This window comes from Somniosus microcephalus, chromosome 19, assembly GCF_052327205.1.
Source record: "Somniosus microcephalus isolate GS21.2 chromosome 19, FLI_Smic_1.0, whole genome shotgun sequence".
Taxonomy (NCBI): Eukaryota; Metazoa; Chordata; class Chondrichthyes; order Squaliformes; family Somniosidae; genus Somniosus; species Somniosus microcephalus.
Window position 1 is genome coordinate 63,545,068 of NC_141005.1, and position 22,393 is coordinate 63,567,460.

Consider the following 22,393-nt stretch of genomic DNA (forward strand, 5'->3'; position numbering starts at 1 on the left):
CTAGTATCAGTAATGGTGACCATGTAACTACCAGATTGTCATAAAAACCCATCTGGTTCACTAATGTCCTTCAGGGAAGGTAATCCGCCGTCCTTGCCCAACTCCAATGTGGTTGACTCTTAACGGCCCTCTGAAATGTTCCAGCAAGTCACTCAGTTGTAACAAACTGCTCAAGAGCAATTAGGGATGGTCAATAATAAATGCTGGCCTTGCCAGCAACGCCCACATCCCATGAATGAATTTAAAAAAACCTCAATAACACAGCTGAGGGGAGATACTGAATACCTCCCTGCCAGGATGGAGGGGGAAAATGGAGGGGGAAAATAAATGACAGGACAGTCGCCACCTGCTCTTAGGTGCCTATTAGCAGTCAGCTCACAGGTCAACATCAGAAATAGGAGTAGGAGTAGGGCAAACGGCCCCTCGAGCCTACTCTGCCATTCAATAAGATCATGGCTGATCATCGACCTCAACTCCAGTTTCCTGTCCGATCTCCATATCCCTTGATTCCCCTAGAGTCCAAAAATCTATTTATCTCAGCCTTGAATATACTCAAAGACTCAGCATCCACAGCCCTCTGGGGCAGAGAATTCCAAAGATTCACAACCCTCTGAGTGAAGAAATTCCTCCTCATCTCAGTCTTAAATGGCCTACCCCTTATCCGGAGTCTATGCCCCCTAGTTCTAGACACTCCAGTCAGGGGAAACAACCTCTCGCCATCTACCCTGTCAATTAAAAAAAAAAAAATTTAATTCATTGATGGGATGTGGGCGTCGCCGGCTAGGCCTGCATTTAGTGCCCATCCCTAATTGCCCTTAAGAAGATGGTGGTGAGCCACCTTCTTGAACCGCTGCAGTCCATATAGTGTAGGTACACCCACAATGCTGTTCGGAAGGGAGTTCCAGGATTTTGGCCCAGCGACAGTGAAGGAACGGCGATACAGGTCCAAGTCAGGATGGTGTGTGGCTTGGAGGGGAACTTGTAGGTGGTGAGGTTCCCATGTGTCTGCTGCCCTTGTCCTTCTAAGTGGTAGAGGTCGCAGGTTTGGAAGGTGCTGTTGAAGGAGCTTTGGCGAGTTGCTGCAGTGCATCTTGTAGATGGTACACACTGCAGCCACAGTGCGCCGGTGGTGGAGGGAGTGAATGTTGAAGGTGGTGGACGGAGTGCCAATCAAGCGGGCTGCTTTATCCTGAATGGTGTCGAGCTTCTTGAGTGTTGTTGGAGCTGCACTCATCCAGGCAAGTGGAGAGTATTCCATCACACTCCTGACTTGTGCCTTGTAGATGGTGGAAAGGCTTTGGGGAGTCAGGAGGTGAGACACTCGCTGCAGAATTCCCAGCCTCTGGCCTGCTCTTGCAGCCACAGTATTTATATGGCTGGTCCAGTTCAGTTTCTGATCAATGGTAACCCCCAGGATGTTGATAGTGGGGGATTCAGCGATGGCAATGCCATTGAATGTCAAGGGGAGATGGTTAGAGTCTCGCTTGTTGGAGATGGTCATTGCCTGGCCCTTGTGTGGTGCGAATGTTGCTTGCCACTTGTCAGCCCAAGTCTGAATGTTGTCCAGGTCTTGCTGCATATGGACACGGACTGCGTCAGTATCTGACGAGTCTTGAATGCTGCTGAACAGTGTGCAATCATCAGCGAACATCCCCACTTCTGCCCTTCAGAATCTTGTATGTTTCAATGAGATCACCTTTTATTCTTCTGAACTCCAAAGAGTATCGGCCCATTCTACACAATCTCATCCTAGGACAGCCCTCTCACCCCAGGTCAAGGTCATAACCTAAACTTAAAGCAGTTAATAATTGGTCCTTATGCTTGTGTGTATAAATGTTTAATGGGCAAGTGTGCCCATGATTGTACTGAGCTGCATGAACCAGAAAAGTACCAGGTTCAGTCCACGATTTGTGTTGAATTTGCTGATCTCAATCTGGGCAGCTGGTGTGATGCTAACGCAGATTGCTCTCCTGCCCTCTCAGGATAGATGTGACACAACAGGGGACAAAAATGGGAGGGGGGAAACTAAACAGTAACATACTGTCAAAATAAAGAAAGATACAACTGTGTTTTTAAAGATTTGTATTGCAGTCACCCATCCTCTCCAGGTGGTGATGGGCTACAGTTCCATTGGTGGCAAGTGTATCCAGTACCTAACCCAAGTGGTCGTCTCTCGTGCGAGTGCTGATGGATATTTGACCAAGGTGGAGATCACTGCTGATCCTGAGCTTACCAATGTCCACATACATGCACTTTCCAGCAGAACACCTGCTGGTTTTTGTTTTACCATCCTGAGCTAGGCCAAAAGACATGGAAGCCAATCGCAGCATCACACCAGCTGCCCGGACTGAGATCAGCAAATTCGACACAAACCGTAGGCCGATTCTGGGATTTTTCTGGTCCGTACAGCTCCATACCATAATAGGGCACACACTCGCCCATTAAACATTTATGCAAACAAGCTTAAGGACCAATTATTAATTGCTTTCAGACATTATCTAGGTCATGACATCACTATGTCCCATATCACTAATTTATTTCAGTTCCACTTACATTTTCCAATTTATTACAAGCTAGAAAGTATATTATTTGCATTAATTTCTAGTATGTTAGTCAGAAGCCGGATTATCGGCTGCGACCCACTCAGCCATTGACGTGCGAACCCAACATCACAGCACACTCCCAACTTTGTTAGTCATGCATTATTTTCAGGGGTCTAATACAGTTAAGCGGCTAAGAGTATCCTCCATTTATTTGTAGAATTGATTAAAACTGAAACAACCGGCAGCGTTCAACACATCATGCCATAGATTTGGTTCACTTTCAAAATTCCCCACACGAGGCACTTCCGTGTGGTCGGTTTCAGAGCGATATTCATAAATAATGGGAGCAGCCTGTCTCCCAGATCTGTCCTCAAATGGTGTGCAGAGCCGGCAACGAGTAGACTGGTGAACAGATATTAATAACATGGTGATTTGGTCACACTACCTACATGGAGCTCAATAGGAAACTGTTCAATCACCTCCCCCCCGATTGCTCAGTGGTAAATACACCATATAGCGTGATGCTGAGCCACAGAGACCAGTAAAGTCCCAAGTTCCACACACGGATTGTGCAGAATTACAATCTCAACCATCGTACCGGTGAGGGCGGGTGCAACACTCCAGCCTGAGGAGGGAGAATAAAGGGTCAAAGTTCCCCCTGGTGACCACTATCCAGTGAGCCTTTACTGAACTGCTCATGTGGGCTACAGGTGAGGGCAAGATCAAGCTTGGCTCCTGTGGTCAAACAGCCTGCCGACACTTACCCAGACTTGCATGAAAAACGGGTGACTGGCTGCTGCCTGTGCTCCAGCAAGAGTTTAGACCTTGAGGTGAGATTGGGATAAAGGGGAGAAACGTTCAACAAAAAGTTGTTGTTCAGTTACTGTTGAAAACCCAGCTGCACTCCTGAAGCAAAATGAAATTAAACTTCAGCCTGGTCTTTTTTTTACAAGTAGCTGTAACAGGGATTGAAGAAACAAATGGCCACGTGATCTACATGGAGCTTAAACAGCAAACTTTTCAGTCATGATGCAAATGCAGTGTCTTCTCTTAAACAGTCCCTCGGAACAGAGGATGACTTGCTTCCGCATTAAAAAGGAGTTCTCCGGTGACTGATTAGTCCAATGCGGGACCTACAGTCTCTGTCACAGGTGGGGCAGACGGTGGTTGAAGGGGCGGGTGGGTGGGGTGCTTGGGTTGATGTGCGCTCCTTGCGCTGCCTGCGCTTGGCCTCCGCTTGCTCCCGGCGAAGAGACTCGAGGTGTTCGGCGCCTTCCCAGATACTTCTCCACCTTGTGCGGTCTTGGGCCAGGGATTCCCAGGTGTCGGTGGGGATGTTACACTTTTTCAAGGAGGCTTTGAGGGTGTCCTTGAAACATTTCCTCTGCCCACCTGGGGCTCTCATGCCGGGCCGGAGCTCCGAGTAGAGCGCTTGTTTTGGGAGTCTCGTATCGGGTATGCGGACAATGTGACCCGTCCATCGGAGCTGACTGAGTGTGGTCAAAGCTTCGATGCTGGGGATGTTGGCCTGAGCAAGAACACTGACGTTGGTGTGCCTATCCTGCCAATGGATTTGCAGGATCTTGCGGAGGCACCGTTGGTGGTACCTCTCCAGTGCTTTGAGGTGCCTGCTGTACATGGTCCATGTCTCTGAGGCATACAGCAGGGCGGTTATCACTGCTGCTCTGTAGACCATGAGCTTAGTGCCAGGTTTGAGGTCCTGGTCTTCAAACACTCTCTTCCTCAGGTGACCGAAGGCTGCACTGGCACACTGAAGGCGGTGTTGGACTTAGTCATCGACGTCTGCCCTCGTTGACAGTAGGCTCCTGAGATATGGAAAGTGGTCCACGTTGTCCAAGGCCTTGTCGTGGATTTTGATAATCGGGGGGCAGTACTGTGTTGCGGGGGCAGGTTGGTAGAGGACCTTTGTCTTACGGATGTTTAGTGCAAGGCCTATGCTCTTGTACGCTTCGGTGAAGGTGTTGACGATGGTTTGGAGTTCGACCTCCGAGTGAGCGCAGACGCAAGCATCGTCTGCATACTGTAATTTGACGAGAGGATGGGACGACCTTAGATCTGGACTGGAAGCGACGGAGGTTGTACAGTTTCCCGTTTGTTCTGTAAATTAGCTCCACTCCAGTGGGGAGCTTACTGAGGGGGAGATGGAGCATTGCAGCAAGGAAGATCGAGAAGAGCGTTGGTGTGATGACACAGCCTTGTTTGACCCCAGTTCGTACGTGAATTGGGTCTGTGGTGGAACCGTTGGTCAGGATCATGGCTTGCATGTCATTGTGAAGCAGGCGGAGGATAGTGACAAACTTTTGAGGGCAGCCGAATTTGAGGAGGACACTCCATAATCCCTCATGGTTGACAGTGTCGAAGGCCTTTGAGATCAAAGAAGGCCATGTACAGCGGTTGGTGCTGTTCCCTGCATTTCTCTTGTAATTGACATGTGTGGTGTGATGTCGGGATGCATTCCCCTTCAATTAATTAAGGTCCCATTAAGCTTTACTATCCCAGTTTATATAATCTCAATGTCTCGATAAGATTACTAATTGGTGATCACCCCCAGGTACTGATTATCTACACGAGTCATACTGTTGTAAATGGCATGTTCACATTCACACTTTTACTCCTTCACCTCACCGAACACAATCAGCCACTCAACAAATGCAGACTGCCTGAGGCAAGACACAAATGGAAACAGGTGGGTACAGGAATCCAGCCATCCAACTGTTCATGAGTCTGGTACAAATAGGGTGGGCCCAATAACTTCGAGATTCACACCCGAGAGCACGGTGAGGTCAGAAAGCAGCCCTGACTGACTTTAGGAATAGAGGTAGACTATCCTTTATCCGAACTTCCAAAAACCAAAAACCTCTAAAAACCGAAAGTTTTTCGTTCAGCGTAAGTTGTGCGCACGACATGACCAGAGTGGCGCACGACTTACGCTGAGCCGGGCAGAGGGTCACAGAGTTCCCTCCTGGGTAGGAGATTGCAGGCCGAGCCAGGCAGTGTGAAGGAGGTACCGGGAGAGTGAACCCAACAATACAGCGGCCCGTCCGATATTCTTTTCTCCCCCACCCACCCCGACCCGACCCGCGGCCTGTCCGATATTCTTTTCTCCCCCCCCCCGACCCGTCCGATATTCTTTTCTCCCCGACCCGAACCCCGACCCGAACCGCAGCCCGTCCGATATTCTTTTCTCCCCCCCCACCCGACCCCCGACCTGATTTGCGGGCCAGCTTAGTAGGAGTCAGCCGATATCCGGCTTTCCAGAGAAGCAGGAAGGGGAATGAGACACGGAACAGTCGCAAGAGGTAGCCTGAACTTTTAAAATTTATATTAAATACAAATTTCCCAGTCTTATAATAATACCTTCTGAAATCCAAAAAATTCCGAAAACCGAAACTCAGCTGGTCCCAAGGCTTTCGGATAAGGGATAGTGTACCTGTAGCTAGACAAAAAAGACCAAGGTCCATCTACAGGAAACTCTTTGGTATCCAGCACCGACGGGACCGGCGTGTTGCCGGTTGATCATAAATTCCGGATGACGGAGAGGGTTATCTACCGAGGCTATTTTTAACAATTAAAAATTAAAAAATCAAGAAATGTGCAGTATACAGTAAATGGGTACTCACCTACAGAAGGTTGTGTTAAATGGATGGTGGAAGATGCTTGATTAAGTACAGTACTGTCCGTTGAGGGTAATGCAATGCAATGACTACCAGCAGCGTGGGAGACACACAGTACCCCTGTAAAATGGCGGATCAGAAGAGACTACCGGCAGCGCAGGAGTCAGACTCCTGTTATAGGGGTTTTGAGGTGTTCCGACTTCCGACAGCGCCAAGAAGCCGAGTAGTGGCAGTTTGGAGAACTACCCCCACTGACTAACTCGGCCACCGCGGGAGACTCGGGCTCGGCAACATTGTCGGTTATTGAGGTGTTGTTTTCGGAGTGAGCATTTTGCCGGTTAATAGAGAAATCCGGATATTGAGGTGCCGTTTAAACGAGAGTTTCCTGTCGTTTGCCATCTACCATCCAGACAATCACATCATACAATGCTAACTCTTCATGGCAATCAATCGATTAGTCTGCAACAGCCCCAGGCATGACATTAACAAACCCCAGTGGTGGAGAGCTTTGGGAACCATAGGTCCAAAGACATCTGTTCCTTCCAAGCATTTACACTTACAACACATCATGTCTCAAATGACGCATATACTGTATCCCAAAATGATAGTTTCTGCTCTTATTTTAGAACCCACCTGCCTTTGTTGAGTAGCTTTCATGCAGAGAATAATCTCTCTCTGAAACCATTATATCCAGATACAAAACAGAACCGCTTGCTGGCATAGTGCATCAGTGCGCTGTGCCATAAAGCAGTACCAACTCAGATTCACACTCGTAATTTGCTGTACATCAAGGTCCCAATCTCGGCCAGACAATCAAAGGGATTTGGCAAGCTATGGCCAGACCCATCCGTAGTGGGAAGGACTTAAAAAAAAAAAAAAAAAAAAATTAGATCAGGTCAACCTAGGTGATAGATCACAGTAGCCATTGGTTTGTGTGCCAAAGAAGGATTTACTGCTCATCACGCCTTCTACAGTAGTGAAGCTGCAGTCCCACTGCACACAGAGCGCTACAGTCCCTTGTGAACAAAGAATGTGTTGTCTGTGACTGGGCTCTGCAAAGTGTGGGTGGTGTAGAGCACAGCATTCTACTAGAGGCGGACATGCTAAACTTTCCAGCATTCAGTCCCCACGTACAATAACTTACAAGCTCAACAAAGGATATGAGCTTTGTGCCTTTTCAAAAAATTTAAAGATTTTAACATTAAACGAGTTAAGATTTCTTGAGTTTTTTTAACCGGAGACAGATGAAACCTGCCCAGGGACTTGAAGATGTGTTTAAAAAGTACACAGTCAAGCTGGGAATTCTGCATTGTGCCAAGCTAGCACCAGCCAATGGGCTGCATTAATGTATCGAAAAGTGGTGCTTCATGAGTAGTACGCTCACAGTTCGGCTGCTAGCAGGATCTTCTAATATTGGTTACAATAGCATGCAACTAAAATGCTGTATTCTGTAAATTTCTCCGAGAGGTTCAAGACATTACTTAAAGGATCACCTCCACTTGCCCTGCCTGTAATTTGCAGAATAACAATGCAAACAAAGGAAGTGGTGGTTAGTCTGGAACAACACCTGAACACCTGCGTATTTTGATATGGTAAAAAAAAAACACGTGCGTTTTGGGGTGGGGAAAGGGTTTACTGCAGTTGTGAGATCATCAACAATTGTTTCATTAAAAACCATTTCCTTCAATTATAAATATCCAGGTTAATAATCTTCCAGAGAATAATTGTTTGAGATGGGGTTAATAAATGTAACTGCACATGACACTTGTATTTTAGTGCTTGTGACTGAATACAGAAACATCCTTGCCCTGGTCTGTACAAGTCCTCGGTCATGGGGTGCGAGCAATGAAGGCTTAACTTGTTTCTCTGAAATTTTATTTTAGTGGAGGAACTAATTCATTTAAACAGACTTGCACCTCTGGCTAAAATAGAGGGAAAAAAAAGAGGAACTTCAGGCAAATGTGTGAAGCATTTCTTGGTTACTATCCCACTGCGTAATTTCAGGGCCCCAGTGAAGTTAGTCCAGTGGAGGACCAAGAGTCGCACCGACCTCCTGAACCAAACCCCCCACATTGCCAATCATCAAAATATCATAAACAGTGAGGACTCCAGGGGCACTTGTGTGAATTCAAACTAGGAGACGACGACTGTAGCTTTTCCAAGAATATTCTGAATTTGGAAACAGTGAGCGGCTCTGCACATTGCCCCAATACAATGTACGCCTGATAATTCAAAGTTGATTTTGCACTAAAAAAAAACTTTGCTTAATTCAAATTATTTGATAATTCAAAGTTTTTTTAGTGCAAAATCAACTTTGAATTATCTAATAATTTGAATTAAGCAATGTAAATAAAGCAGCAAAAAGAGAACTGGTGCTTTAAAAAATTGAATAATCAGATCATTTGAATTAAGTTACCTGTAATTAAGAGTCGTCGAGTGTACTACTTTTAAACATACACGGGATCACACTCTGCCTGTGCAGAAAGCAGCCCATAAGATATGAAATGTACACTATGATTTTCAACACAACTACAGATAAGAAACCTTTAGTTAATTTTATGCAGCACTTTCATTATGCCCAGACTGAATGCTAATACAGTAATAAAAACCAGAAAATGCCAGAAATTCTCAGGTCAGGCAGCATCTGTGGAGAGAATAGATGTTGACAAATGATCCACACTCAAAATGTTAACATTGGAAGATATTACAGATGTACAGCATTTAGAAAGGAACAGAAGGGAGAGAGAGATGGGTGCGCGTGGGGTACGTGCGCGTGCGGGGTGTGTGTGTGCGGGGTGTGTGCAGGGTACGTGTGCGTGCGGGGTGTGTGCAGCGTACATGCGCGTGTGCGTGCGTGCGGGGTACGTGCGCGTGCGGGGTGTGTGCAGGGTACATGCGCGTGCGGTGCGCGTGCAGGGTACGTGCGCGTGCGGTGTGCGTGCGGGGTGCGTGCGGTGCGCGTGCAGGGTACGTGCGCGTGCGGGGTGTGTGCGGGGTGTGTGCAGGGTATGTGCGCGTGCGGGGTGTGTGCAGGGTACATGCGCGTGCGGTGTGCGTGCGGGGTGCGTGCGGTGCGCGTGCAGGGTACGTGCGCGTGCGTGCGGGGTGCGTGCGGTGCGCGTGCAGGGTACGTGCACGTGCGGGGTGCGCGTGCGGGGTGCGCGCGCGGGGTAGGGGTGCGTGCGGTGCGCGTGCGGTGCGGGTACGGGTGCGTGCGGGGTACGGGTGCGTGCGGGGTACGGGTGCGTGCGGGGTACGGGTGCGTGCGGGGTACGGGTGCGTGCGTGTGTGTCTGCTCTCTTCACTGATGCTCTCACCTGCTGAGTGTTTCCAGCATTTTCTGTTTTTATTTCAGATTTCCAGCACCTGCAGTTTTTTGCTTTTTCTTTAAATACGACAACAATTTGGATTTCTATCGATAATTTATAAATAGACTGATTACTTTATCTTTGGATGAAAGCCCTAAAACAGACAAACACACAAATGAACCAATTTATAATATATACCAAAGCTGCAATCTCAAGATCCTGATGAGTACATAAACGCAGGAGATCTGTGGTGCTCCTCTTGATCCATCCAAACCTAGAATTATCCAATGACACTGCTGGGAAATAAGAGTGTGTGGTCATTGGGCAGAGGCAGGATCAGGCTCGACTGTGATGGTCTGTGACAATCATAGTTTGGGCTCGTACATTAACAAGGCCACTTGGACAAAGTACGGGAGGGATGATGAGGCCATGGAACCTATGTTAGCAACCGTCTGTGCCCTCAAAAGGCAAGAGGGGGGAACCGGGAGGAGAAAAAGTCTCACTTTGAAGAGCTAAGCAGATTTATTTTCAATTTGTTCTGGAGATGGGGGCAGCACTGGCAAGGCAGTATTTATTTCCCTAGTTCCAGAGGGCATCACGAGTCAACCACAGTGTGGGAATGGAGTCACGTGTAGACCAGACTGAGATGGGGTAGCAGGCTCCCTTCCCTCAAGGACTTCAGTGAATCAGTTGGACTTTGAGACAATTCAATTCAAATCGCTTTATTGGCATGATGACAAGGTACATCTTATGTTGCCAAAGCATCGAAAAAACATTTATGGTTGAACACAAACGCAGATCTATCCATACAGTGTATAAACAGATATATCCCTGAGAGTATAAATATACATTCATATAATTTGTATATACTCTATGCTTAGATTTAATGGTTGTCCCTCTGTTTATGGCAAGCTGTAACATAGTGTGCCACTAAGGTTACACAATTTCTCTGTTCCCCTAATAGGTATGGGTGACAGCTTTCTTGGGCATTATCTGGTGTCAGCCAAGAAATGACCATGAATTCAATTTCACAACTTGACCTCTGGGAGGCTGGTCCAGTCCCATAACCACTAGGCTACCGTATCCATTATAATAGAGATGGAAAAATCTGGGTGAATCTCCTGTAAGCAGTGAGAGACTGGCCGATAGACTTAAGGATTAAGCACTGGAAGAGATCACGGAAGACTAGCCCCTCTGCTCTTAACTGTTCCCATACCACCACTGGCAGTAGCACCTGCACCAACAGAAGCTTTTGTTTCAATAACCTCTTCATATTCTGCAGATAGGCAGAAGAGACGAGTACAAATTGTATAGGTGAGCAAACAATCCTTGGAAAAATACCAAGGGGAACACTTCACTAATCTGAAGGGTACCTGCATAGATCTGGGTGAACACAGCCGGTCATTAGAAAACTGCTACTTGTAAACATGCTATGGTACAAGTTCAGCCTCAGGAAGAGCAGCTTTGGAATTCGCAGAATTGCAAAGTATCGCAAATTACTCAAATAAATTCGGTTGTGCGATCATCCCACCCAGCTCAGTTGCTATATTGTTGTTCTATCTCTGTAGTTCAAGATGTTTTTGGAATAGCAAATAGGTCGAACCAGGACACACACAGCACCGCTGCATCCACATACTTAGGAGGGGGCTTCCTTATTAGAGAGGGGCAATGATGTAGAGAAAGAAGGGCGAGTGAAGTTAATTAAAAAATTGCTAACAAGAACAAAAAGCGACAGTGACTTGTGTAGAGAGGCGGGACTAAAATAACCCACAAAACATTCCAAATAGAACATATTACCCAATGAAATCAATTCTGGTAACACAGAACATTGGTATCACTTGTGCTTAATCAGTTAGCACAAGGGCAGGAGCTGTCTGTTTGGACACACACACATCCTCTGCTGCCAAAATAAACACTGTAAAACCAAACACAAAAAACAGCAAGAAAGCAGTCTGCAGGTGGGAACACTTTTCAGAACGGAGATGATGATCTGTTCAAATCATGTTTCTCAGAAATGTGCCAACGCACTTGACATACAATGAATTACTCTGAAATGCACGGACTGTTATGTGGGGGATTGAACCAGCCATTTTGCACACAGCAATGAGAATGATAAACAGCTAACCCATTTTTGATGGTTGTAGTGGAGGGAAAAATATTGGCCAGGACACTGAGAGCTCCCTGTTCCTTCTTATAACGCCATGGGATCTTTAATAGAATGGCAGCGCCAACTATGCAGCAGTCCCTCAGTACTGCACTGAAATGTTGGCTTGAATTACAAGCTCAAATCCCAGAGTGGGGCTTCAACCCATAACCTTCTGACTCAGCTGCAAAAATGTTACCAAATGAATCATGCTGACATTGAAATTACTTAAATTGCCAGTTTCCATTGTTAGAAACATATTATCAAAGTGCTTTGTCCAAGCAGTTTCTTCATAACAACACATCTAAGGGAGGGTCAAACACAGTTGCAACGCACTGTCCTGAAGCAGAAATTTGATATCTGACTCACCCATTCATACAGACATGGCTCACATCACAGCCGTGTTTAGCTGGTGGTCTCCCAAGTACTTTAGGGATATACGAGGGAAAAACAACTGTAAATCTGAAGTAAATAGACAGAAAATTCTGGAAATACACAGCAGGTTCATCACCTGTAAAGTCAATGGCTCAAACATTGCTGTGAAATGTTTAAGATTTTCTGCCGTATTTCCTCCAAATCAATTTGAAAAATGAAGAAGAAAACATCTGATTTCCAATAGCCCACAGTTTGGGATTTTTCCAAAACCATTTCCTCACAGAAATGGGCAGACAACAGTCTCTGTAAGTAGACTGCATGCATTACAATATCTAACCAGAGTCTTTCACTCTCTGCCATACGGAGTTATTTATTCTTGAGATGTGGGCAACACCGACAAGGCCACATTTATTGCCTAGTCCGCGATGGCCCTAGAAACTAACTGGTTTGCTGGGCCACTTTATAGGGCATTAAGATTCAACCAAGTGGCATAGATTCGACTTGCGTGCCAGTCAGATTTGATAGGGGTGGTAGGTTCTATCTCCTGAAGGACACTGGTCAACCGGTGGGTTTTTACAACAATCTGGCAGCTTTCATGGTAATTTGTTCTGATACCAGCCCAAAAATTACCAGATTTACTGAATTCAATTTCACAACTTGCCAGGGTGGGATTTGAATTCACAACCTCGGGGTTGCGAGACCATACCCAACACACCATCCTACCTTCTTAACCCCAATATGGTAAATTGACATAGGATGCCAACTAGGTCTCCCGTCAATCTAAATGTCAATGTTACACCCATTCGTACCAGCTAAAGCTACTGATGAAACTTCTTTACAATTAGACGATTCACAGAAGCAAAGATAGTAGAAAAATACTACGCTGTACAATTGGTAATTCAGAATACACACAACTGGAATGACTGTTTAAAACAGTCTGTTGTTCTCCTAGCACCTTCTGGCAAACTATTGATGACACAGTATCCTGTAATAGCAAGTAAACTGGTCGCTTACGGAGTTTGATTCATCCTCAACATACATTGGCCGAATGCCAGAAATGCTGAACACTGAAAGGTTCTTGTGTTTTATGGATAATTTCCCCATTGAAGCTAAAAGCAATCTATTTTAAGATCGTTAAGATTCAGTTTTCTAATGGCAGTTTAACATCTCTGTAAATAATAGGATGACGACTTGGGGCCTCTGTGGCTACTTTCCTCTATCCTGTGGCTTTAGCATATCACAACCAGACTATGTGACCACATGATAACAATTGGAAATTATATTTCAGACTGGAATTACACCAGTGTGATGCATAGAAATACATAAAAGTTACAAAGCGGAAAGAAGCCTTCAGACCAGTCCATGTCGTGTTTTCCCTCTGTAATGAAATCTGTTTGTCTTGATCCTGTATTCGTTTTGCACTCATGTATATTACCCTCCCCCACTGTGTATAGTTTCACTTCCTCTTTCCCGACTAACCTGGGAGGTTCCAGGTCTTGGCTCTTGGCTCCGCCCCTGACTTCTCTTACATAAAGATCCCAGGATCTGTATGACTCATTCCTGTGAACCAGTCGGCGTGTTGAGATGTTAGCTCTGATCTTAGTGATTAAAAGCCAACTTGTTTAAGTCTGTAACTTCTAGTTTTGTGGTTATTGAAGGCCCATCACCCTCCAAGCAAGCAAATAGATCTAATCGTATTTACAAACCCTGTTCCCATATCCCTTCAACCTCTTTTCCTTCAGCCACCTAGCCACTCGGAAACTGAATGTTGAAATAATTTCTGCCACAACCTCCAATCCTGGAAGTGAATTCCACAGCCTCACAACTCTCTCGGTGAAGAAGTTTCTCTTGCTCTCTGTAATCTTGTATCTACAGCCCCTCATTCTCAACCCCCCCATCTACTGGAAATAGTCTGCTTCTATCAATCCTGTCACACCCTCAGATTTTTAAACACTATCATATCAAATTCTTTGGCATTTGTATTTCCTCATACCCGGCAGTGTCCGAGCTGGAATCCAGTGGAAGAGCCACCTGGAAACAGTGAGCTATGTTTTTGGGAAGACAGCATCACAAGGCAGACCAGTCTTGCCTGACATCAAATCTTAAAAACCAATTGCTTGCTGTGACAGGATACAAAATTTCACACTGCTGAGGATGATTCATTAAAAAAGTTATTTTTTGTAATAATTCTAATGGATTGTTCCCGCCCCTCTGAAGAACCAGTCTGCTGATTGCACGTGGCAGTTCCTCTTTTCCTTCTTTAATATCCCAAATTTCTCAATATCCTACAAGCACCACCTTGAATACGTTTGACCCAAAGATAAAACTGAGAAGCAACAACCCTCCCAAGTATATCGTCACACTGGCGGCTCTGTTACAAGAGCCTTTCACTATTGTGGAAGAGCCGCAGGTTGACACGATGCCCGCGTGACTCGAATCTTTGGTCGACGGCCACAATCCCAAGCATCATCCGAAAACACAACTTCAGTTTCCACGTGTACGCTGGCGAGACCCAGCTCTATCTCACCACTGCCTTTCAACTCCTGCGCTGCCTCGCCACTTACTTGAGGATCACTCTTGGTAAAGCTCAAACATTAAATGACGGGACTCAGATCTAGGAATAGGGAGTCTCTGATTTCAATCTTGCCACCATGGCCAGTTGCCAAGTGGAGGTCAGGAATTTCATCACAGGGAGAGAAAAAAGATATATCCAATAGTTCTATTTTAATAGGCCCTTTTCACTTGCTCGATGATCATGCAACAGCCTTGAATCCCGATTGTAGACAGATAGCCACATCATAACTGGAGGCCTGGAAGCACATGGAGTAAGTATGCAGAGAGTCACAGGTGGGGAGGATGACAATCCGTAAATGGCTGCATTATAGTAGCAAGTGCAACATTTGAAGCCAGTGTCACATAACCCAAGTCATTAATTGTTTTTTTATTTTAACTACTTAAATCATCTGACAATCAGTGCAACAACAACTTGTATTTATATAGTGCCTTTAATGTAGTAAAATATCACAAGGCGCTGCACAGGAGTATTTTAAGACAATAAATTTGACACTGATCCACATAAGGATAAATTAGGGCAGGTGACCAAAAGCTTGGTCAAAGAGCTAGGTTTTAAGGAGCGTCTTAAAGGAGGAAAGAGAGGTAGAGAGGCGGAGAGGTTTAAGCAGGGAATTCCAGAGCTTAGGGCCTAGGCAACAGAAGGCACGGCCACCAAAGGTTGAGTGATTATAATCGGGGATGCTCAAGAGGGCAGAGTTAGAAGAGCACAGATATCTCGGGGGGGATCGTGGGGCTGAAGGAGATTACAGAGATAGGAATATCATAAAACCCAGGTAATAGTAACAGTATCAGACATCCTTAAAGGTTGTAATGTCACTGACAGGTTAATCACCAAATGTAAGCACCCAAACAAACCTTGATTTTAATGCCAGGCAAACTCCGGATATCATATATGGAATATCAATGTCAAACTATCCAGCCATAAACCAGCATTAAAAGGATATGGGAGAAAGAGAGGGGGGGGGGGGGGAAATAAGAGAGAGAAACAGAGTTAATGTTTCAGGTCGATGACCTTTCATCAGCGACCTGAAACTATGGCCCGTAATTTGCGGTCAGCGGTGAAGCAAAGACGTTCGCCACTGACCCTGAAGTAACGTCGCACAAAGATCTCACAATCTCTGCGGCTTAGTTCGGCTTTTCCCACGTGCAGTTGAAATCAGCCTAAGTTAATGGGGAATCCCTAACGCGGGCTGCTGAGACGTCAGCAAGCTGTCTAAGCGGCCAATCACAATCACAAACCAAGAACCAGGAAGTGGGTAAGCGCCTTTGATTCTAACTTTTAAAAATGTTAGAGAGCAAAACAAAGATTTGGGGCTCTCACATGGGCAAAAGGTAAACCTGAAATAAAGATGAACAAACTTTTTTTTTAAATAAAAAAATGTTTAAAGTCTCTTAAAAATTTTATTTTTTTAAATATTAAAATGGATAAATTTGACACTCCACAAAATTAAAATAGGAGTTTTTCAGGGCAATAAACAGTTTGCTTAGCAGTCAATACGCTGTTAAAACCCCAGTTACACCTAATCCAACAAGGCCTAAACTTTTAAATGGGGTATTTAACAGCGATATTAGTGTGGAAAAGCCCATGTTTTTGTCAGTTTCACTGATTTCCCTGATTACACCAATTGCCGGCTTATATGTGGGGGGGGGGGGGGGGGGGGCGAGGAGAGAGGGGGCGGCACAGCGCAGCCAGTGTCGGAGCAGTGAATGACTGACCGCAACTTCAGGATTCCCGTGGTAGGATGCGCATGCGCTACATCTTGAAGTTGCGGTCAGTTTCAGAGGGATAAATGCTCATTCGCGGTTAGTACCCACCGCAAATTCGGTGTCATTAACTCGGTTTCTCCCTCCACAGATGCTACCTGCCCTGCCGAGTGTTTCCAGCATGTTCGGTTTTTATTTCAGATTTCCAGCAGCTGCAGTATTCTGCATTTGTTTTCGAATGATCGAAGTTTACAGCACAGAATGAAGCCAGTCAGCCTGTCGTGCCTGCACCAGCTCTTTACTAGAGCAATCTAAATTTAATCCCACCGACTTGCTGTCTCCCCATAGCTCTGCACGTTACGGTGCTTAAAATATTTGTCCACTTTTCCCTTAAAAGGTGCAACATAAATCATTTTGTAAATCTTGTGCTACATCCTCTGTCTCTACTACTCTGTTTTAGTGGTGCCAGCAAATTTAGCACATCCGCATTCAGTTTCAATATCCAAATCATTAAAGCAGATTCGAAACAACAGAGTTCCAAACATCGACTCCAGTGGGATCTCACTCAACACCTCCCCCAATTCTGATGCGACACCTTCACAAGTGCTTTCTGCTTTCATTTTAACCTTTCTTGGCTCAGGTGTTCCTGGTTTGGCCTCTACTCTGGGAGGCAGGGTTCGGACTTTCTTCAGGCAGCTACTTCCCAACATACTCCAACTATCCTTCAATTCTCTTCAAAAAAGGAGCAAGACTGCACATGGCAATGTTTTGTCCAGTGAACAGTTTTCATGGGATTGGCATAACTGCAACAATTTACCTTTTTAAAAATGAGTGAGGAGAATGTTTACAGCATAAACATCCTAGACCTGGGCAGCACGGTGGCATAGTGGTTAGCACTGTTGCCTCACAGCGCCAGGGACCCGGGTTCAAATCCGGCCTCGGGCGGGTGACTGTCTGTGTGGAGTTTGCACATTCTCCCCGTGTTTGCGTGGGTTTCCTCCGGGTGCTCCGGTTTCCTCCCACAGTCCAAAGATGTGCGGTTTAGGTTGATTGGCTATGATAAATTAACCCTTAGTGTTAGGGGGATTAAATATGTGGGGTTACGGGGATAGGCGTTGGTGTAGGGGTTACGGGGATCAGGTGGGATATGTGTCGGTGCAGGCTCGATGGGCCGAAATGGCCTCTATCTGCACTGTGGGGTTTCTGTGATTCTGTGACCCATATCCCACAGCAACAAAGTTAGCAGTACTCACAGTGCCTCCAACTGTACTGGAATCAAACCTCTAAAGAATTTAGCACACCAGTACGCCCAAATTTTAACCTCTTCAGGAAGTTAAATTTCACAAATTCCTTTCCAGAATAATTTCACTGTGATAATATAGTATTGCAGCTTGTTTGCAACAACCTTCCCTATATGGAAATTCTATTGCATTATTAATTCTCTATTTGTTAGCTTTTTAAAAAATGATGATTTGAATGACGTAGCATTACTTTTCATGAGTCTGCTCTGCATACCTACTCCTCCGTAGGGATAAAAAAAATCTTCCATTCTCAGGTCTCAAACTAGCTTAAGAATTTTATACTCATGTCCTTTGGTTTTACACTTACAGGTAACCTGTTTAATTGCACATTATTTATGTGTCCAACTTTTTAAAGACACGGATCATGTGTCCTCTCAATATTTTCTCCAATGAATGTAAATTCAGATTCTTTTGAATGCTATCAGTCTGTCACACTAAACCTGGTTGGTGTCAGTTCTATGCAATCAGAAGTATCCTGCTCGAGATTTTTTACCCTCTTCCAACTTTCTCCTTTACCCTTCTCTCAAGGAGATTGGCTCGTGCTGAAGTACAGACTCGGGCATGAACCAGCAACTTTCCTGTAACTCGCCCAAGTGGCTATTCTTCACCTCTTTAGCCTGGATACAGAGCGTCAGTAGTGAGCAGGCAGAGCCCAATGCCGACTTCACCAGACAGCCACACAAATGCATTGCAGATGGTGATACTGGATAGGTAATCAGGAGGAGGAATCCCAGCTGATTGTCTCCTACTTCTCTATTCCAGCAATACCATGGCCAATTATAGCAAAGAGTGGCATTTGGTTGAAATCAGCTAACTCAGGCAGAGAATCGTAATTTACGGGTCTGTATGCCACACTATGCTTACAAAGCAGTGATGCAATTCAAAAAGTAATCCATTGGTTATAAAGCATTTGACGTGTTCTGAGGATGTGATAAGGCGCTACACAAGTGCAAGTTTCTATCAAATTCATTTATCCACTGAGCCCAGCTGATGAAGGACAGAGAGAGAGTTCCTCTATAGGATAAAGAGGAGACTCGCTACAGATCCCTACAGCATTCCACTGGTCCTTAAATGCACACAACTTCTGCTTTCTTTTACCAATCCCATTTGCAATGTGATGGAATACCCTCCACTTGCCTGGATGAGTGCAGCTCCAACACAAGAAGCTCGACACCATCCAGGGCAAAGCAGCCCGCATGATTGGCACCCCATCCACCACCTTAAACACTCACTCCCTCCTCAACCGACGTACCGTGGCTGCAGTGTGTACCCTCTACAAGATGCACTGCAGCAACTCACCAAGGTTTCTTCGGCAGCACCTCCCAAACCCGCGACCTCTTCCACCTAGAAGGACAAGGGCAGCAGGCGCATGGGAACACCACCACCTCCAAGTCCCCCTCCAAGTCACACGCCATCCTGACTTAGAAGTATATCGTCGATCCTTCATTGTCGCTGGGTCAAAATCCTGGAACTCCCTCCCTAACAGCACTGTGGGAGTACCTTCACCACACGGACTGCAGCGGTTCAAGGCGGCTCACCACCACCTTCTCAAGGGCAATTAGGGATGGGCAATAAATGTTGGCCTTGCCAGCGACGCCCACATCCCATGAATGAATTTTTTTAAAGTCCAGCTGGTCGATGTGCCATCAATCCCATGAACTCCAGTCTTCTTTGAAACCCAGAGGTACCAAACTTTACTAAATAACTTCTCAAAATTCCAACTAAAACATATCTATTGGAGAGCTCTCTCAATAGCTCCTCAAAGAGTTCCAGTATAATCAAAAGGCATGGCTCAAGGACAAGAGGTTGTAAAGGATAAGTTTGGGGCAGACTCCAGGAAGGACAGCGCTGGTACTTTTATTAATTAGACTCCAGAGATTTTTTTCATGCCTTTGGTGTCATTATCAGCTGGCAGTGCAGCTTCAAACAGAGCTTTTGTTCATTTACAATTCCTGCTGCTCTGCCTCACAGCATCAGCTGACGTGCTGGCTCAGAACCAACCGATCTGGATACCTGAGAGAAGTCTACATAAACCATTGACTAAGATTGGTCTTGATTAGATTACCAAAGATCTCGGTTGAGCTACTAACTGGAGCACGGAAAGTGAGCGTATATTGCTCTGTGGCTGGGGGTGTGGAAAGGGTAGAGGGAGCTAAAGTAACCTTAGCCCAGACAAAACGTCAACTCAGATGGTTTACGCAGGTCAAATAATCCTATGAAATTTCCCATCTTGAGTCAGTGTGCGAGTCAGACGGGGAGCAGTGAACTGGCATATCAGCTGATGGATCAGTTGTGCAATGAGGCTGGTCTTACCAGCATGTTGCCTGATGCATGCATCACTAAATGGATTTCACTGTATTCCTTTACACAGTGGGTGATCAACAGCTGGAACAGGCTCCCAGGAAGCATGGCTGAGTCTAGAACAGTTAGCTGGCAAGGCACTACGTTTGATATTCTACATTTATGATATCAAAATGGATTGAAAAGGCCTTATTCATCCAAAGCTATTTTGTGATCTTGTAAAGCATTGCTTCTTAATCCATGCAGACTACTTCGCTATTGCCTCTGCAATAAATACAGAAAACATTCCGTAAAATGTTCTCAAGCAAGTCCCCCACTACCAATACTGGACTATTTCAGCATTACATTTGATATCCTTTAAGTAGTAACAGAAAGTAGCTAGTGCCGGTCTGATTTGTAATAAGCTACCTATTTCAAGCTGGCTAATGTAAAGACCAACACTGGATAACCTGTAAACACAGCATCTATGCTAGGCTGGCCTGTATACGCACTGACAGCAGGTATGCATACCAGCCTGACCAATGGCGTTAGGTGTCTGAGCCACTCTAGCCTGCAGAGTACCAGTGTCCAGTGGGGATATTTGCACAGCATTTAACTGCTTCTTAAATGAGTTCAATGTCATCCCTTCCACTATTTCTTTTAATTCATTCTTGGGATATGGGTATTGCTAGCAAGGCCAGCTTTAATTGCCCATCCCTAGTTACCCTTGAGAAGGTGGTGGTAGGTTGCCTTCTTGAACTGTTGCAGTCCCTGTGGTGAAGGTACTCCCACAATTCTACCCAGAAATCCACTCCACCCGTCAGTCACTAAGTGTGAAGTAGTTCTTGACAGCAGTGCTAAACGTACCTGTTACTAGTTCAAATTCTCTCCCTTTGCCCTAATGTTGAAATAACGCTACTGATCTACTTTTTCCTGTATCATTTACTATCTTCCAGAACTCTTTAAAATCACCTTTCAGTCATCACTTTTCAAGGCCAAAAAGCCCAAATTTGTCTATTCTTTCCTTAGAACTCTTCATCGGATGCTAGGGATCAGTTCTGAGGCCCTTCTCCAGAACTTGGCACAGTGCTCAAGGCAGGATCCGAGCAGAGCAATACTATTTGAGCACAGGTCCCTCCAACTTGCACTCTTCCTTTTTGACCATATAGCTCAGCACTATTTGGTTTCCTGATTGCTGCTCTGCATTGAATGGACAAGTGGAGCATTGAGTGTATTAAAACTCCTAAATTTCTTTCAACTTAGTTATTTCAACATTAATGGAGTGCGTATGTCACCTTTTATTGTCTATGTATAGTATACACGTTCCCACAATACATTTTCTGCTATTAATCTACTTCATGTTTTGTCCGATTATTTCTGAAGCTTGTAAGCTACAGAATTCAAATAGTGCTCCTAGTTTTGTATTATTGGCAAATTCAACTAATTTGCATTGAACTTCTTCCCAAATCATTAATGTAAATTAGAAGAAAAAAATAAATTGTTCCCAACACTGATCCCTGGCGCAACCCACCTCAGTACCAGTTCTGACGAAAGGTCATTGATCTGAAACGTTAACTCTGTTTCTCTCTTCACAGATGCTGCCTGACCTGCTGAGTATCTCCAGCATTTTGTTCTTTTTTTGTTGCATTTTCTGTTTTTATTCCACTCAGTACTTGTTCCAATCTCAAGAAGACGCCGCAAAGTACCTGTCTCTCTTCAACCCATGAACTAGTTTATCAATTCCAGATTTCATCCCAAATCCTCACCGCTACTTGCAAAGTTACAATGTACAGCCGTTAGCAACAGCTGGGCGCCAGGCTGGGATACCACAGCTGGGTCCGGGCGCCAGGCTGGGATACCACAGCTGGGTCCGGGCGCCAGGCTGGGATACCACAGCTGGGTCCGGGCGCCAGGCTGGGATAACACAGCTGGGTCTGGGTGCCAGGCTGGGGCACAAGGTCTGGGTGCCAGTGACCTACCTGTAATAGGAGAGCAGCCCGTTACTCAGCACGAACCAGCGGCGCTGGTAACCCTTCAGGTAGTTGGTCCATTTGTGGAGCCAGCCTTTGTGAGTGTCGGTGCTGGCCGGCAGCGAAAGCAGCGGCAGCGCGGAGCTGGAGGCCTCCCTGGCCGCTTCACTCATCCTGTCGGGGCTCGGGTCGGAGGCCGCAGCGAAGACTTGCAAGTCTTCACACCGCACCGCAGGAGGAAGGCAGAAGAGCCGCCAGCTTGGCCATCGAGGAGGCGGGCCGTGGAGCAGGAGGGCGGGGCTCCAGCCAGGCCCGGGCGCCCATAGGCTGTGAGGGGGAGGGGCGGCAGGTCCGGCAGCTTCACCTCACCTCGCTTAGCCAGTCGCCTCAGGTCTCGCCAGGCTGACGAGCATAACATATAAATTCACCCGTTATTTATCCCTCCAGTCCCACTTGTCGGCGGCAGCCTCTGCCGGCCAATAATTCCCCCTCCCTGTGTAATAAATCTTTATATATCTTTTCGGACGTCTTAAAGCTAGGTACGAATTTCGGTTGTACAA

The 22,393-nt window shown here is 45.8% G+C and overlaps 1 protein-coding gene across 5 annotated transcripts in view; it reads right to left on the reverse strand.

Moving 5' to 3' along the window:
* LOC147104527 (oxysterol-binding protein 2-like) overlaps positions 1–22,160 on the reverse strand; it is a 461,946-nt gene extending 439,786 nt beyond the window's left edge. For 3 of the 5 annotated variants that reach the window (XM_085961902.1, XM_085961900.1, XM_085961901.1), the window contains exon 1: positions 21,843–22,099. In XM_085961902.1, the coding sequence (XP_085818028.1) occupies positions 21,843–22,006 (164 nt within the window). In that variant the 5' untranslated portion in view covers positions 22,007–22,099. Of the gene's footprint in view, positions 1–21,842 lie in introns of all 5 variants that reach the window. The other 2 variants (XM_085961904.1, XM_085961899.1) reach the window with 2 other exon arrangements.
* Between the last annotated feature and the right edge of the window lie 233 nt (positions 22,161–22,393).